The 19,057-nt window shown below is 42.2% G+C and overlaps 1 protein-coding gene across 13 annotated transcripts in view; it reads right to left on the bottom strand.

The window, feature by feature from the left end:
- The window catches only part of SYTL5 (synaptotagmin like 5), a 247,856-nt gene that overhangs the window by 33,115 nt on the left and 195,684 nt on the right, over positions 1-19,057 (bottom strand). For all 13 annotated transcript variants that reach the window (XM_057537778.1, XM_057537780.1, XM_057537776.1 and 10 more), the window contains 5 exons: positions 18,124-18,285; positions 9,490-9,598; positions 8,036-8,171; positions 5,016-5,224; positions 3,944-4,088 (listed from right to left, as the gene is read on the bottom strand). In XM_057537778.1, coding sequence (XP_057393761.1) covers positions 3,946-4,088; positions 5,016-5,224; positions 8,036-8,171; positions 9,490-9,598; positions 18,124-18,285 — 759 coding nt within the window. In that variant the 3' untranslated portion in view covers positions 3,944-3,945. The remainder of the gene's footprint in view (positions 1-3,943; positions 4,089-5,015; positions 5,225-8,035; positions 8,172-9,489; positions 9,599-18,123; positions 18,286-19,057) is intronic.

Genomic DNA, 19,057 nt, shown 5'->3' with positions numbered 1-19,057 from the left:
CCCCCGCTCGCCACAACTAGAGAAAGCCCACGCACAGCAACGAAGACCCAACGCAGCCAAATAAATAAATTAATTAATTAATTAAATTTAAAAAACCCCCCAGAAACAGGTTCACAGATACAGAGAACAAAGCAGTGGTTACCAGAGGGGAGAGGGATGGGGGGAGGGGCAAAACAGATGAAGGGAATTAAGAGGTACAAACCACTAGGTATCAAATAAGTAAGTTACAAGGATGTAATGTACAGCACATGGAATATTCTCAATATTTTAGAATAACTGTAGTATAAAAATATCAAATTACTATGTTGTACAGCTGAAACTAACATAATATTGTTAAGTCAGCTATATGTCAATTAAAAAAACTATCACTATCCAGTGTCTAGTTAGCATAACCTGGTGGATGATGGTACCAGGTACTGAGACAGGATGTACTGGAGTAGAAAGACATGGGTGTAAGAGGGAAGGTAGAATAAAGAGTTCATTTTTGACTATGTCGAGAGCTTGAGCTATCTTGGTGGAGATATCATATAGGCGGTTGGATCTGGGGCTGAGAGGAAGGATCTGGGTTGGGGATGTGAATCTGTAGTTATAAGCATATAAATAATCATAAAACCATGAGCATACAATACATGATAATGCTGGAGAGGATGGATAAAGTGAGGAGAAAAGAAAGAACAAGCATCAAAGAATCCAATGTTAACAATCTTTAACAGAGGAGGAAAGGGAACAATTAATGAAACAGAAAAATTAGGCATGTATGATATTGCCAAAGGCCTCTATTGAAGGGCTTTTGGGTTGTTTCCAATCTTCTGCAAGCAATACCCTTGTATGTACCCATTTCTCACATATGTATCTATCTCTGTAGGATAAATACCCAAAAGTAGAATTGCTGTGCAATATACACATCTCATTTTGAATTTCAAAGTGTTTATTTTTGAAAAAAAGATTGCTTAGAAAAGCCACCAAACATAGATAGTTTAGTTAACCATATTTAATGTGGCATTTGATAGGACTGGTTAAATAAATTTAATATATCCTATAATGTAATACCCTGTTGCCATAAAAAAGAATGAGGCTGTCAATATATTCTGATATGGAAGAGGAAGGGGTAGGACTTACTTTTCACAATTTTGAACTATTTGAGTTTTATGCCATTCACATGTATCACTTACATTAAAAATATTTTTTTTACTTCTACACTATACTTAAAAAAGAGTAACCTAAAGATCAATTTACCTTTTATTTTTTTTTTTTTTTTTTTTTTTTATTTTTTTTTTTTTTTTATTTTTTTTATTTTTTTATATAATTTTATTTATTTATTTATTTTTGGCTGTGTTGGGTCTTCGTTTCTGTGCGAGGGCTTTCTCTAGCTGCGGCAAGCGGGGGCCACTCTTCATCACGGTGCGCGGGCCTCTCACTATCGCGGCCTCTCTTGTTGCGGAGCACAGGCTCCAGACGCGCAGGCTCAGTAGTTGTGGCTCACGGGCTCAGTTGCTCCGCGGCATGTGGGATCTTCCCAGACCAGGGCTCGAACCCGTGTCCCCTGCATTGGCAGGCAGATTCTCAACCACTGTGCCACCAGGGAAGCCCCTACCTTTTATTTTTAAGAGCCACACCAACAGGTTTCTGATGGACTTAGGCACACCTGGGTCTTGCATTATGGAAATACCCAGTTAGATGTTGGATTTTATGAAGTCACGACACAGAATTGCTCTGACCGTGGCAAAGGTCTGAATACATAAAGTTCATGCTCATCTTGAGTTCAAGTTATAAATTTTGGAATTGATTAATTTTGCCACTTTTATTATTAGTGAATAAATCTACCTCATTTTGTCTACTTTAGAGATGTCTCCAGGCTTCACCATCGCCACCCTCTCTCACCTCCCCTAAAAGTGTCTCTGAAGACATACTCAGTCACATCAAGTCTGGAGACAATTTATATTTCCAGTATAGGAAGTAGTGATGATCGTACACTTTTTGTTTTCTGTTTTTAAAATATTTCATTATAGGGCTTCCCTGGTGGCGCAGCGGTTGGGAGTCTGCTTGCCAATGCAGGGGACACGGGTTCGAGCCCTGGTCTGGGAAGATCCCACATGCCGCGGAGCAACTGGGCCCGTGAGCCACAACTACTGAGCCTGCGCGTCTGGAGCCTGTGCTCCGCAACAAAAGAGGCCGCAGCAGTGAGAGGCCCGCGCACCGCGATGAAGAGTGGCCCCCGCTTGCCGCAACTAGAGAAAGCCCTCGCACAGAAACGAAGATCCAACACAGCCAAAAATAAATAAATAAATAAAAATTAAAAAAAAAAAAAAAGAAGAGCAACATAGAGATACGGGTGTGAGTTTAAAAAAATGTACCATATGCACTAAGCTACACTAGACTAATAACTTCAATTTTCTAGAATTAGAGAGCCTGTTTTTTTAAATAATAATGAATATGGATTGCTTATTCCCCTTTCTAAGAATAATGCTAAATATATTCTTAAACTTGTTTTCAAAATTCAAGAAGAAATTCAGAATATGGAACAACTAGCTAGAATAAGCCTGAAGATGATTCTAGCTTTCCTACTAGTAAGATTCAGTATCTATCCTTTTAAGGATTTTATCAATACATGAATTCAAGTGAAAAAATGAGCTGAGGGGCTAGAATATGATTCCAGAAGAAGATTGGGTCAGGTACGTTCATACACAAATAATCACACTCTGCTCCACCTCCCTTGGTCTATGTCCTCTTGTTCATCACGATAAGCATAGGATCACGCCAAAGGCCACAGTGCAAAGAACACTGGCCTAGGGGTCACACCCTGGATTTAAGTCTGGATACACTCACAGCTTCTATATGATCTTGGGCAAGTCATTTCTGCTTTCTGGGCTGCGGATTTGGAATCTTCAAAATGAGGAACCAGGTCTGAGGTCCCTTTCAGCTTTAACTCCCTTCATATCTAAGTTTGGTGGCTAAAGTCTCTGGAATCCCAGGTGACAGAAGGTCAGGTAGATTGAACTCCTGGCCACAATCCTTCATTCCTTCCTGCATCCTCGCTCTTGCCATGGCTTCAGTGTGAGTAGAGTACATTCCCCTGCCTCTTGATTTTGGGCTTGGCCATATGACTTCCTTTGAGCAATGGGATATCGTAGACATAACACAAGTAGGGGCTCAAAAATGTGCATTGCTTCTTATTCCCTCTTAGTTAATAGCTTAGAACATTTTATAAAATAGATGTTTACAACAGAGCTAATAGCTAGGTCATAATTAGGGTGACTCTACATCCCAATATTCCCAGGTCAATCCTGGCTTACATCTGTTGTTCTGGTGTAATGATTTAGCTCTCTTCACTCCCAAAAGTGGGACGATTTAGAGTATCAATTACATAGTCACCACAGAAAAACCTCAGTTCACCTTGAAAACTTACCCGGTTAATCCACAAGTTGGCTACAATAAGAGGGCCACGCCCTTGCCCCAGCGTCCATCCCCACAATGCCTTCTTTGGATCATGGGGATTCCCACTATCCCCTCTTCTTACTCTTCAAGTGGTCTACATTCCAAGTGGCCCCCTTTTCCCTCAAACCTTGAGAAAACCTAAAGTCACTCACAATTAGAAAAAGCTTGGGAACTCCCAATCTCAACTGCAGCTTCAAGTAAGCATGTGCCATTTCCCCTACGGTATAAAGCCTATGAATCACTGCACAATTTGCTTGTTGACACGACAGCGTGGTATACTTTCTATCATCCAATCAAAAAAGCCCTGGCCCACGGACATAGAGAGGTACATGCTTTTTCAGACACCTGGCAAGACCCTAGGTGTTCATAACACTGACATCTCTCCTCTCAGGTCCCAATACCCTCCGGTGAGAAATGGCAGGGAAGCAGACTCCAGGTCCCAAGCCTGCTATTGGTAGGAAATAACAACCAGACCGTCCCAAGAGGCCTCATTTTGGAGAACTGGTACCTTCAGAGCTTACTCTTGCCCATGCTGGCACGGAGCATGAGTACGCCCTCTACCGGAGTCCCAGGATTGTCCGTCATCTTCTGCCAGAGGCGTTGCTCTTCCCCCTGAGAGTCCATCCAACCCACGGTCTGCCCATGGCTCACACCTAAAGAAGGGAAAGGGGAGCATTACACTTTACAAATGGAATGTTTTGATCTTCTGGAAGACACCGATCAACCTCTGAGGGGGACCTGCTGACCAGAGAGCCCTTCAGTGGCTTGTTCTCACCGTATCTAGTGAGTGGGGTTAGCATGGACTTCATCCTTTGTAGCCTGCATTCCTCTCCTCTGCCTAGATGATGGGGAACAAATCAGGATGGCCCTAGGGGCTCATTTCTTCCTCACTTTGGTAGTTTAAGTAGAAAGCTGGCTCATCTAGACTGAGTTAACTCAACAGAAGAACAGGCTGAACTGGGAGTTTTTGTTTTACTGGCAGAGATAGTCTTGGCTCTCCCTAATCTATACACGTGCTCTGCTGCTGTAATTCCCCCCACCCCCCAATTCGCCCTGTTACAGTCGTGTCTTGTGGAATCAGTGGTGTGTTTCCATGACCTGTTTGAACAACATGAGACATTGTTTTTTAGGCAAAAATTGGATTTCCTTTCAATTCAAGCAGTGTAATGGCTGCAAGCATGGACAGAACTGAGAAGAGGCTGAAATCAAGTTGGTCTTGGAAGTCTTTCTCTCCCGGGTCAGAAGCATGTGCTGTCTTGGTGATCCTCTCCCGAGCAAATCCTGAAGTAAGGCCCAAGAAAGTAGTTGAAATTCACTTAGACTAAAGTGTAAATGGTATTTTATGAAAGGACTGAATATAAGCATTATACACCCCAAACTTCTAGCTGAAGGATACAAAGTTACATAGTAGTAATTTTAACAATGAACCAATCCTTGGCTAAAGTAATGGAGCATCTCTGGAAATTTCGAGTCGGCTAAGAGGAAACTACATATACACTTAGGACACATCAGACCTGCAGGAACCACTCCCCTGCCCCACGCCAAGTCACAGACTATCTCAGGGTTACCAAGTCCCTCACCGCTTCCAGAATTCAAACGAACTCCTCCCAGAAAGATGTTGCTGGAAAAGGCCTCCTTGTCCCAGACGGTAAGTTCTAGGCAAACATTCTTTAAATCCTGGGGATGCAGGCCAGTGAACATGAAAGTATGATTCCACTGAGGGTTAACACTCTTTTTTATTACCAGAGTTTTGTGCTTGGTGGCTTTGCTATCATCAGGGAGCAGGTAGCTGCAGGAGAAAACACAATCAAGCCATCAGTGAGACAGTAAAGCAGAAAAAGGCACCCTTGCATAATCATGTCAATTTCCCATAATTCCTCGTGTGTGTGTGTGTGTGTGTGTGTGTGTGTGTGTGTGTGTGTGTGTGTTTATCTGTGTGTCTATTTGATTTTCTTTCCCAGCATCATATATGCTTAAATCTGGGTTTATTTAGTGGAATGGTTTATTATTTCTTTTAAGTGGGGCAATAGTAAAAGGCCCACACTCTCCTTTCTTTTTTTAAAAATATTTATTTATTTATTTATTTGGTTGCACTGGGTCTTAGTTGCGGCACGTGGGCTCCTTAGTTGCGGCAGGCGGGCTCCTTAGTTGCGGCATGCATGTGGGATCTAGTTCCCTGACCAGGGATGGAACCCGGGACCCCTGCATTGGGAGCGCAGTCTTATCCACTGTGCCACCAGGGAAGTCTCCCGTCCTCTCCTTTCTAATCCTGTATTGGTCCTTCCCTCCTACTGAAATGAAAATACCTCCTGTGGGAGACACTATGTAATAATGTTCTGCCTCCTATCACCTTTGGCCCACCTCTGAGGTGACATGAAGTCACGATGAGCACTTCCTGGCATGTGGACAGCTTCCTACTTCAAGCGTCTGTGTCTCTTTGCTTCTCCAATTAAGGACTTTGGTGCTCTGTGAGCTGATTCAGCTTCTGTGCAGGAGACCCTGGGATTACTGGGAATTTAATGTCCCCAGGAGCAACCCTCTACCAATGAGTTTTAGAAATTGGTGGCTGAGTCTCCCAGCTTCCCTGTCCCTTGAAGGGATGATCCTAAGGTACATTCCACAGACTTCCTTGATGCTCTCTTAGTGGAACTGAGCCCCAGTTGCTCACAGTGGTAACCTGCCTAGTAACGTATTTTTATCAACTTCCCTCCCTTCCCTGTCTCACTTTCTCTACTCTGTTTTTGATCATAGTACCTGATGAGTCAGGGAGCAGACTTTACGGAAGGAGACTTATGGGTATGAAATTAGTACATCAAACATGAAAAATACCACAAATGACCTTACAATAAAGAAGATACATTATGACACTTGAGAATTCATTTCATGTACCAAACAGAGACTGCTTACCTCCCAGTATTCATTCTCTCGCTATTTTTCTCAAAAAAAAACCCCCCAAATCCTCATTTTTTTAAAGTTAGGCACAAGATTGTCCAGAATAAAGACTACATTCCCCAGCCTCCCTTGTAGCTCATATAGCCATGTGACTAAGTTCTGGCCAATGGGATACCTTACCTTTAGTCTTTGTTTATATACGAGAGAAAAAACTTTTGTCTTGTTTAAGCCACTGTTATGTTGGCTCACGGACAGACCTAATACTTACTGATATATTTTATAATATTAAATTTTACACAAAGGTCTATTCTTGCTCTCTCATGCTCTTTTTCAAAAAATCTGAGGTCTCTTGAAAATCAGCTCAATGTTTAAGTGTAACCAGGGAGAGAATTTACTAGAAATTTACTGGCCTTTAAAAAGGAAAATAAATAAATAAATAAATAAATATATATATATATATATATATATATATATAAAACAAAGATACTGTCCTTTATTATCTCTGCTTCATAAATGTTCAACATGATAAAGTAAAAACTATTCCAGAAGATGTTAAGTCATCCGTGCAAGGCCACAATGAGTTCATGGGTGAGAAGCCATACCCTTATCCCACCAGTGAGCAGGAAGAGGCCAGAACTAGATGGTAGGGCTGGGGAGGCAAATTTCAACGGCAGGAACCACAGAAAGCATTTCTTCTGTGCTTAAACCTCCTGGGAGAAAGAGTCAAGGACAGATGGACCAGGATTCAGGCACACACACTCACCAGTGAGGAAGCCCCAGACATCTGCTTCTCCTTATTATCGCCCTTACCAAAGTTAGACTGTGTGAGCATAAAGGTTTGACTCATTTCCTTGTAGGGAAAATTACACTTTTCCAAGAAGGATTGAGGAGAGGAATGATACTGTCATCTGACTCAAAGAATTAACCTCACGGCTGGCATCACGGGACTTTGTTTTACCTTATGCATTTTGTGGTGCTCTGTGAGACCAGGGACCATGTCTTATTTTTGGAACTGCAGGACTTAGTGCTTGGAACGTGTGCATGTATGTGTTTGTTGCAATGAATGAAAAATATCCCGCTGGTTCTAGTTCTTCTAATTATAGGAGAAAAAATCTCAAATAGAAATCAGGAGGGATTTGTTGTTTGGGTTGCCTTGAATGGGTAAGAATGTCCATTAAAAGGGCTGCATTCCCTCAAGAAACTGCCCCGGGCTCCACGAAGTGGGCACAAATGCCCAAGAAGCAGTCTTGGAGTTTCCCCAAGGCACTCTCCAGTGGGTATCTCTAGGGACAATGCTCTGACATCTCCACTTTTTACAAGCTCCCCCAAGAGAGCAAAATACCAAGGATCCAATATTTTTGTTGACGTTGCATATAGTCAGTACCAAATGATAACAAAGCGCAAGTATATTACATGTAGAAAATCATACTTTCTCCTGCTGTGAGAAATGAATCTCACAGGAAAATTTGCCAGTCTTGAGGGCGAGAGTCACGGGACATCCTGAAATATGCTAGAAGCAGGCTGAGAGCTAGAATAAGCAGATCTCTCTCGCATTGTTTTCAATGTAAGCGCCAGCACTGAAGTTCTTTCCTAGCACACATTTAGAATAAGAACAACACAGAAGCCTCACAGCCACCCCTGTCTCATGGATCACAGACCTTTTCATCTCCCATTAAGTATCATCGAAAATGAGTTCAAACAAAATTACCCCTTCACAAAGCTATCAGAAGTGCCTCCTGATTTCACCGCTGTCAAATTCTTTGCCTCTTTGATGAACACTTCTAGGATTCCTCCAGAGATGACAGGAGAATCCTTCTTCTTTCCTCGTTTAAAGGTCTTCTTTCCTGCATCAGCCATCAGAGAAAAAGAGAGAGAAAGAGCCAGAGAGAGAGCCAGAGAGAGAGAGAATGAGGGAAGGAGGGAGGAAGAGAGAGAATGAAAGAGAAAGAGAGAATGAGAATGGGGGGGAGGGGAAGAGAAAGAGAAAAGAAGGGAAGGGAAGAGAGATAGATCATGGGTTCCATTTCAAAATTTACAAATAAAATCCACAAAGATTTATTTCATTTGCAGAGTGAATGAGATCTTTACATTATTGTATACTTTTCCATGTAATCACTTAAATGTTTTTTACCCCACTGCATTCCTTCTGGATATATCTTTCATTTTCGTTGAAAAAAATGAGCAAATAAATTTTAAAAAATTAAATACTCCCCTATAACATATAAAGGGATAAAATAGAAAAGACCCTGAGAGCTGCCTGGGTCACATCCCTGCTCTCTGTGAGGAACAGCTACAATGAAAGCCACACACATGTGCCAAGACCCCCAAAGAGAAAATTCCTAACTCCCGTCTTGGATATTTTAGTCTCGTACATTGTCAACTCCATGCTGGGCCAGCTCTAAAGGCTATAGCTCAGACACAATTACATTTGGGGGTGAGAGGAAACTCTTCTCACATCACATTTTTATTCTGATGACATACGCTCAACATGAGTAACGACCGCCTCGACCACCACCTTTATTTAACACTGTTCTAAGTGCTTTGTATGAATGAACCTATTTAATTCTTGCAATATCCCTAAGAAGTGAGGCAACTGAGGCTGAGAGATAGTCATTTAGTTGCACAGGGTCACAACGACAAGGGTGATAGGAAAAGAAAGATAAAGGAAGCTGCCTGTAGGAGTTGAAGAAAGAAGAAGGGCAAAAGGGATTTAAAAGTTGACTCCATCTGGATTTTTCCTTTGTATTCTGTGTTCCAGGTTAATTTCTTTCTCAAGATGCCCTGAGCAGCTGTGAATGTCATAAATCCAGACAGCAGCTTTCTACACCTCCCCTCTCAGCAGGCCATCCCCCATCTCCCCCTACCCCCCACCCTACCCGGCAGAGGGGGAAGATTCTATATGTCCTGGACCTCCAGGAAACAAATCTCAACATTAAGGTTGGTCTCTAAGTATGAACTCTGTCCTTTTCTTGTAAGAATCTGACATCCTTCCCCATACACAGTATATACTTTTCGACTCTCCTTAAACGACAGTGACACCTAACCCTTTCCATTTCATCTGTGTAATGTAAAAGTAACAGAGCCCACCAACCCCTGATCCCTATTTCCACACTTCTAGAAATGGAATGTCCCCGATCAAAGTCATTGATTTGTTTTCTCTACCTTGAAGCTGTCCTAGTGGAAGTGTCAGGTTCTCCTCCGGGGGTATGTAACGTAAAATGACTGTCAGCTCTCCTTTGTACTGAAGGCCAATATCAGCAGCAAATTCCACCTGGCCAAGAGGAGACAGGTGAAAAGAAAAAGTGAGAATGCTTGGTTTGTAATTTTGTAGCCCATATTTGAATGTACAATATTTACTTGGTAACGTAAATGTGACAATTTATTCCCATTCAACTATGTTGGCACTTATTGGTTCAAGAGATGCCTCAGGCATGAGAAAAGAGAGGTTGGAAAACTCTATGAAGGTATTTGAGTATAACATTTAACGCTAAAGTAAAAGGAATTTGAGAGGAGATATATAACACACATTCAGTGAATCAATGGACACTGAGTGCTTGTGATGCATTGAGAACTGGACCCATCATTGAACATACCCAAATAATTTGGGGTATGAGGCAGGAATAAAGATGTCACTGAAAACAGCCCCAGAAGATACGTCTCTCTGTCTGTCCTTGATGTCTCAAGGCCTTCCTAAGTATCCAAGAAGGGGCAAGTAGGCAGTAATGTCTGATTCATATTGGGCTGCCAGCCACCAACTATGAAAAGCTATACTGGTAATTCACATCATTAAAACTCAATGCGGAAAAACTGGTTCACCCCAACATTGCTGGTGGGACTGTAAAATGGTTCAGCCACTCTGGAAATCAGTTTGGCATTTTCTTAAAAGACTAAACATACAACTACCATACACCCTAGCAATTTGCACTCTTGGGCATTTATCCCAGAGAAGTAAAAGACTGTGCACACTGAAAAAAAAATCTGTACATACATATTTGTATCATCTTTATTTGTAACAGTACAAAACTGGAAACAACCTAGATGTCCTTCAATAGATAACTGGTTAAATAAACTGTGGTACAGCCATACCATGGAGTACTACTCAGCAAGAAAAAGGAATGGCTATTGATACACACAACAACTTGGGTGACTCTCTAGAGAATTATGCTGAGTGAAAAAAAGTCAGCTTAATAGGATACATACTATACGATTCCATTTACATGACATTCTTGAAATGACAAAATAATAGATATGGAGAACAGAGTCATGGTTGTTAGGGGTTAGGAATGGGGGTGGCAGGGGGGAGGTGGGTGTGGTTATAAAAGAGCAGGAAGGATCCTTGTGGGGATGGACCTATTCTGTATCTTGGCTGTAGTGGTGAATATACAAAGCTACACATGTGACAAAACTGCACAGAAATAAATATACAAACACACAAAAGAAAACTGAGGAAATCTGTATAAATGAGTGGATTGTATCAATGTCACCACCTTGGTTGTGGCATTGCACTATAGCTTTGTAAGATGTGACCACTGGGGGAAACTGGGTAAAGGGTATATAGGATCTCTCTGTATTATTTCTTACAATAGCATGGGGATCTACAGTCTTCTCAAAATCAAATTTAAAATTTAAAAATGCAGTGTGAGCACATACCCACAGCCTCTGTTCTATAGGTCTCCCGTTTGCCATTGAGTCAACGGAACTTTGATTTTTCATAAATAGGGTAAGAAAAGTAGTGTACTTTCCTCAGACTTTTCCTGCAGGAACTTGACTGCTGAGCAATGAGTCAAGGGCTGAGAACTGCTCTCTTCTGAGAGAGGGCAGACTGAAAGAATTCAGAAACCCCCAAACCCACAAGAAAGCCCACGGCTGTTCAAGCCTCAGCGAAAAAGACTGATACCATTACAAAAGGAATCCTTGCTTTACTTTCTTTCCTCTTGGTGGTGGTAAAACTTATTAGTAAAGGCGGGGAAGTCATTTGAAGTATTTTATTCAGCTATCTTGCCAGGGGCACAAATGAGATTAGATGGTTAAAGAGACTATCCATCTAATATTTAATTATTTTAAATTGAGTGCCTTGTAAGAGGACTTTTCTAATTGTTTTGATGGTTTCAGTAAATTTTAGTTTACGTGAAAGTCACAGATGGAAAATTATAATGGATATTATGACAGATAAAAGAGATCAACTGCTTTTTTGGTACTATGGCTAATGAGAGGTGAGGTATTTGTCCTCTCTGGATCTGAGTGGGCTCTGTGATTGCTCTGACTAGTAGAATGTGGCAGAAGTGATCATGTGCTAGTTTCTGGGCCCTGGCCTTAAAAGGAACAGCTTCTACTTCTTCTCTTGGAATGAATATTCTTGGGATTCTCCCTCTGGGAACCCATGACGTGAGGTCCAAGCCACATGGAGAAGCCACACGTCGGTGCTCTAGTTGGCAGGCCTAGCTGAGTTCCTACCTAGCTGGCAGCCAACATCAAGTATGAGACAGCCAACTGGAACAACCAGCCCAGTCAAGCCCTCAGATGACTTCAGCCTCAGTCTACCATCTATAGCCTCAACCATATGAGAGACCTTAAATAAGAACCACCTAGCTGAGCCCAGTCACCCCACGGAATCAAGAACAATAGTAATAAATTGTTGTTTTAAGCCACTAAGATTTAAGGTAGTTTTCTATACAACAACAGTTAACCAGTGCAAGCTCTGTTTGCTTTCAGCTGAGATCTTTGGGTAGGAAAATATATTGGCAGGAAAAATTATATGTGCAGGTGTCACATACTAATGTGTAGTATATTTGTAGAGATCAAAACATGCATTATTGGGCTTCCCTGGTGGCGCAGTGGTTGAGAATCTGCCTGCCAATGCAGGGGACACGGGTTCGAGCCCTGGTCTGGGAAGATCCCACGTGCCACGGAGCAACTGGGCCCGTGAGCCACAATTACTGAGCCTGCGCGTCTGGAGCCTGTGCTCCGCAACAAGAGAGGCCGCGATGGTGAGAGGCCCGCGCACCGCGATGAAGAGTGGTCCCCACTTGCCGCAACTAGGGAAAGCCCTCGCACAGAAACGAAGACTCAACACAGTCATAAATAAATAAATAAATAAATAAAAGACCGTGAATTTCTTTAAAAAAAAAAAAAACATGCATTATTGGGATTTATTAATGTTGCATTACTTTCTAGCTGAAATTCAAATATACTGGTGACTTGGTATAAACACAGTCCTTAAATCTTGTGGGAGTAGAAAATAATAAAGGTCAAGTCTTATAGCATTATAATCACACACAACAGAAATCCAAAGGAGGGAGTCATCTTACAGTCTGCACATAGCTAATATCTTGGGGGTATTTTTGGTACACTTGCAAGGAAATTCCAAGGCAACATCCTGTCCTGGCATTCTACCATTTTACATTATTCAACCAACTCCTACTCAGAAAAAGGTTGCAGAATTCAACTCAATTCAATTTATTCAATTCTACCAACACATACGGAATGGCTTCTTGTAGTAATGATTTTAAGGCATTTTGCTAAGTGCTACGGGGACACGGAGAGAGACCTGGCTTTTATTGAATTTTCATTCTATCCAGGAGATGTATATATTCAATAGAAGCTCTATTCATCTGCCCAAATGCTCTCCATTCCCGGTGAAGAACAGGATCCTCTACAAAGACCGTGCGTGCCTGCTCCCATCAGCTGAAGTTCATGCTCATCAAGTCAGCTGCATTAGTCCCCGAAGCTCTTTATGCCAGGCATATTTGTGGCTGTAATTATATAACTGAATGTCACAAATTGAAGAGTCCGAAAAGACAGCTGCTACTAGAAAAATTAGGTTGACCGACTTATCAGAACTAAAGATTTGAAAATAAATTTGCTATTGGATTATATTTGGGCTCCAAGCTGTAAAAGATTAGGAAAAAGATCATGAATATTTAGAAAGGTTTTGCACTTGGTTGACTTTTGAAAGTACTCTTAAGTTTTTGTTTCCACTTTAGAGAAACTCAAACTAGAAACTGTTGATTAGGATACGTTAGGGTCAGAATTTATGCCAGGAGGATATGACAGAATTTCAATCACTGAAACCATACTCAAACAAAACAAAGTGCCCCTATATTAGAAGACCTGAAAATGAATGCACATGTATTTGTTTTAAGTTAAAATACATGATTAACAAATGCACTGGGGGACTGGGTACATGTTTGACTTCTGTAACTTAGTCCATGAACTGACCTACTATTATTGGTCCTGGTTGCTGGGAGAAGAGGGCTTCTACCACACAGCAAGCTCAATGGCAGACAAATGATGACAGTTGCTCCCAATACAAGTACAAAGAAACTACTGTGGGAAGAGAGTAATCCAGAATGGGGTGAAGAGGGGGCCCGTGTCTGGTCCTTAAAGGATGGGAGAGATGACAACATATGAAGGGGGGGGGGGGGAGATGATTAGCCTGGGTTAAGAAAGCAGGATGAGCAGAATACAGTGGGGTTTGTGTAGAATGTGTTCTAAGGATGGGTAGGGAGTCAGGTGTGATCAGAGGTGTGTGTGCAGAGAATCAGCAGCAAGGAAGACACAAACAAGCCGTCTACTCTGGGGTCCTGAGGACACCTGAAGACACGAATTCCTGTTATCGTGTTTTATGAGGGTGGGTAGTAGGGTAGTGGGACCACAAAGTGAAGAGAGGTTTCCCAAGGTTGTGATATCAGGCAAAGTTTCGTGGAGAGTAACTTTTGCTCAGTCCCACAGGGGAGCTCTGAGGATAAGACAGGTCACACATCAGAGCTGTCCTCAGAGGCAAGGGAGTGAGAGAATTTACACTCCTTCACCCCTCAGTTATTGATCAAGGGCTCTGCCCTCAAGCCCCAGAAGCCTTAAATACCTAGGCTATTCTGGCTTTCCATGCCCACATTCCAAGCCCACTCCAGCAGCCTGAGGGCGCCTCTCCTACAAAGATTGGTAGGTGTTGGCTGGCAGGAGGGACAGCCATGGGGAGCTGAAAATGGGGATATAGGTAAACCACTGACATCCCCCTCTGCTCCAGAAGGCTTTTTGAAGAGAGAGAGATCCACTTTCCACCAGAGTAGGAAGCAGAGTTTCCACTCAGACACTTACAGGTCTAAGGTGGGGTCATATATCATGGACACAAGTCTGCCCAAACTGCCACATAAAGAGAGAGCCCTTTAGCTAGGCAATCATTTCACGGGACCTTATATTACATTGACTCTGCCTGAAGGTGGGATGGCGAAGATTTCCTTGGAAAACCACTTAGGCTTGCTGTTGACTTTCAAAGGTCCTTTTTATAATCGCACCTTCTGGGAACACATGAAAGGCAATTTATACTGACAAACTCTTCTTGTCTAACTACCTAACGTGCCTTCCGGTAAGAAAACGAGTTATAGCTAATAAACAGTCCCACGTCATGCAGTAAAATGGGAGTTATACTGTGAAACTACTTTATAGTAAGTACATCTGGCACCTTGAATTCTTTCTCCGTCTGCATCGGCCTCCATATGGGTTGTAAGACCTAGCAAAAACAAAGGAAGGTGTCCAGGGACTTTTCACTAACACAGAGTCGATAAGCAATAAGGCACTGTGTCTTTCCAGTCTTCCCACTGCCAAAGGATGTCAGTATTTCTGAATGTTTAAGGACTATTAATTCCGATCCTCTATTATTAAGGAAATTGGTCCCTGTAGCTCACACTTCAGCTCCTCAGCTGGATAATCTATAAGAAGCATCAAGTCTCCAAGGCTGCTCATGCTATAGCTGCAGCTGATGAAGTGACTACTGCATTGAAATGACTGAGAGGCAGACGGAGAACGAAATGACACTTCTCAGAGTCGGCTGGTAATCAACCACAGGGAGCCCAGCTCAGCCCAAGGATGAGCCACTCACGAAGCAGGAAGCAGGAGGCGGCGTACAGAGCATTTTTCGGTATCCTGCCTCCCTGGTTTTGGAAGGCATGGTATCTAAGCAAGTCTGAATAATCTGCAGCCTTTCCTCTGTATGTGTCAGAGGGAGCTTGGTGGAAAAAGATGACATGGATTAGAGACACCAATTTAAGTTGCGTTCCCCAGAAGCCGACCCTGAGGTGAGGATTCTTATGCAAGTGACTTATTAAGAAAGTGCTCCCAGGACAGACCAGTGAAGGGGTTGGGGAAATAGGTTGGGGAAGAGGAGGAAGCCAGGCAAAGGCACAGCCAGATCCAGCAGGAGAGCTCTGGAGTATAAGTAACGCCTCAGAGCTTTTCCCACTCTCAGTAATGGAACTGAGCTTTCAGACTCCCCCATCTATCAGTTATTGGCTAAGGGTTGCCTTGTGGCAGGCGGTACATAAGCTCCCAGGAATTTCTGGCTCTCTGCCTACGTGGGAAAAATTTACAATCGCCTGAGGACAGACTTCTAAAGAGAGCCTCTGGCAGAGGACCAAAGGAGTTCCACTGACATTAAACACCATCAGGATGTTTCCACCTTGAGCAGCCTCAGAGAGATGCTTCTCCCTTATGATAGAAAGTCAAACCACTCAGTGTCAATGTGAAAGTGATTACCATGGAAAGTTGTTGACCCCTAAGCACAGAGGATGCTTGGAAGAGGCCTGGGAGAGCTCTGATATCATCTCAGTGCAAATTCTCCAACCATTTCCAAGAAACTGACTGGAAGCCCTCCAAGCTGGTTTCCAAAGAGCCCAGCTCTTTGGAAAGAGCCCAGCCCCCATATAACATGTGCTTTCATGTTATATTTCTGACAGACAAATTAACTTCATGGACTAAGATGCATGTTACTTGTCCTTCATCAGTGTCACGCATCATATGATATGTTGGACATTTTCTATGATTCTTTGATACCCATTACACAAAAGGAAGCACGTGATAGGAGACTGTTAAGTCAGATTAATTGTTACCCTTTATGTTGAGGCTTTTCATTCAATTCCAAGAAACTTAGTACTGTAATGACCAAATATTTCTCATATTTAATGTCAGAGAAATGTTACGCTATCATGGACTTGTTAACACTGTACTTCCTGTCTCTACCACATTTATGTTAGTCATGGGAATGAGGTTATTTTCTGTTTGAGGATTTCTATTTCATTGTCCATTTTACCCATAGCCCAATTAAACCTCCTAAAGATTTTCCACGAGTTATTTACACCAAGTTTGAGGTCAACACTTACAAAATCCACTAGAATATTGTATTTAACTTCTGAGTCTCAGTCTCCTTATATAAAATGGGGATAACGACGCTAACCCCACACTGATGGTTGTAACCATGAGATGTGAACGATGCTGTTACTGATGATGGTCAACAAGTGTTACTGATGATGGTCAGCGTTTGTTTTTTGCTGTCTAGCATCCACTCACCATTTTTTTTTTTTTTAGTACTACTGTACCAGGATTTCTTTTGGGGCAATACCACCTTCAAGACCAGAGTTATGTTCTGATTGTCTTAAGCCACTCAATGTATCTCACCTCCCTAGCCAGAATGATTGGCTCAGGATGGGCAAATAATGTAATGAGGATTAGGAACCAGGGCCAGGGCATTGGTTGGGCTATTGGAGGAGGAGGAACTCTCTCCTCTCCTGGACAGTGTGAGGCAAGGATGAGAGGTTTGCAGCTCTTGTGGTGTCCAAGAGAAGGAGACCTGGAGCTAGTGAGGGAGGCCCACACTGCATGAAGTCTGCAAGTGAAGCCAACACAGAGAAGAGAGACCAAGAGACGCCAGGGCCTTGCTAAGATCTGAGTATCTGGATCAAGCCATGCTTGCTAATCACTGGCCCATAATTTCCTTTTATTTTTTTGAGTAGTATGAGCTGGGGTTTCTGTTCATTGCAATATAAGGACCCCAATGTAACATAAATACTACCTAGCATTTAGTGAGACGTTTACAGCGTGCCTGACACAATACTGCAAGCATCACATAGCAGGCTTCTTCAAGCCTCACTGCATCCCTAAAACTGATGTCCAATTCTTTTATCACCAGTGAGAATACCAAGGCCTGGGAAGGTAAGTAACTTGCCCAAGGTTACACAGAGTCGTGAAGCCAGGAATGAACCCAGGAGGTCTGATCTGCATCCACTATCTTTACCATCATGTTCTTTTTGCCCTTCTCTCTATAAAGAACAATCTTTGGTTACGTAAATGTGACCTTTTTTCCACCTCACTTTTGACTTCAAAAATTACTGTAAACGTAGAGATACCAATTGCATAGAGTGAATCTCAGGTACTGTTGGTTTAGTTTAGAACATACTATAGTAGCATTTAATTTCTAGAACCAGCTTTGAGATTTCTTTTTCTGACTATAACTCAAGACCTGGGTTCTGAATCTCAAAAGTAGGAATGTAGGAAACCAGATACTTTAGCTACTGGTCACTTCCTCATGTGAGCCAAGGCCAGAGCACTCCTGCACATGTCTGAATTGTGGAGAATGAAGAAGAGAGAGAATGTTCTGAGACTGATCGTGCGCTATGGAGCTGTTTTCGTCTATGTGAAAATGAACGCTTTCTCTTTCTAATAGGATCATATAATGTATTCTTTTGTTTATCCATGGCAACCTTCGAATGATGACTACATTCTTAGTAGGTCAAATTAATAAGATATATGATTATGTGGCTTGCATTTTACAGAGAGTCTGTATCGAAGAAGAAGGATTTCCAAAAGAATGGATTTACATTTATTATATCATTCCAAAATGAGCTGCACTAACCTTTTCAGATTATCACTTGACAACTGGAAGTCTTCAGATTCTTCAGGCCTGTGACGGCAATTTTGCTCATTACTTGTATAACTGTTTGACTCACATCTGGAAGCATTTCCTACCTTGGGCTGAAGCACAAACCACTCATCACTTGGATTTTCAAAGTTCCATGAGTCAAAAGGAATCTCCACCTCCCCAAGGAAGCTGTTCCGTCCAAATCGATCGTAATGCCAGACTGAGAGCTGCAGAGTTCTCGTTTCCAGCTGGCTGTGGCTGATGGTATACTGCAAGATCAGATTTACAACATCACACTTCATAAGGAGGGCTCTGCCCACTTCTAGGACAGGTTGAAATTTACTACCACCAGCTTTCAGATCAAATACATTAGTAATATGAACAAAACAAACCCAAGAGAAAAAATCTTCATTTTTCTTCGTTTCTGCTACAACTGAGGTTCTATCCCATAAAATCATTTTGTGTGAGACTTAGCACTGAACCATATATCAACAGACTATTTGCAGGGGTGGGCGGGGGGAGTCGATAAACTTCAGATATTGCGTAAAAAGTGTCAGGTGATGAAGCTTGTCCCCTTTTCAGTTTTACCTGCTTTTCATTTGCCTAATTATTTTGTCAACAACTACTTTGTAAGCACAATGTTTAATATATCAATTCTCTAATTTCTCTGTCTTATTTTATTTATAACAAGAAGCCCCAAATCCAGGATAGTACTGACAGTGAGAAACTTGCAAATGCCAAACTTCATAAAGTTCAGCCTAAGTGCAGAGGTGAATCGATATATACGTAGGTTGAGCAGAAAGGAAATAGTGCTGGCATGGTTTAGCCTTTTCCAGCAGAACATTATCCAGGGCCACAAGCCCATACACCCTCAAAACCTCCTGATTATCCTAAGCAAATGACCACCTGGGACACGCTTCAGACTGACTGACTCCTGATCTTGGATTTGCGTCTACACCCATCCTTGCTGTTCTTGGCATGATTAACCTTGGCTCCCTGCTTCCTGGATCTGCTATGTCACTCTGTTTCTCTCTTCTGCTT

This window comes from Balaenoptera acutorostrata, chromosome X, assembly GCF_949987535.1.
Source record: "Balaenoptera acutorostrata chromosome X, mBalAcu1.1, whole genome shotgun sequence".
Lineage (NCBI taxonomy): Eukaryota > Metazoa > Chordata > Mammalia > Artiodactyla > Balaenopteridae > Balaenoptera > Balaenoptera acutorostrata.
The sequence above is the reverse complement of the archived record's forward strand: the minus strand, read 5'-3'. Positions and strand labels throughout refer to the sequence as shown.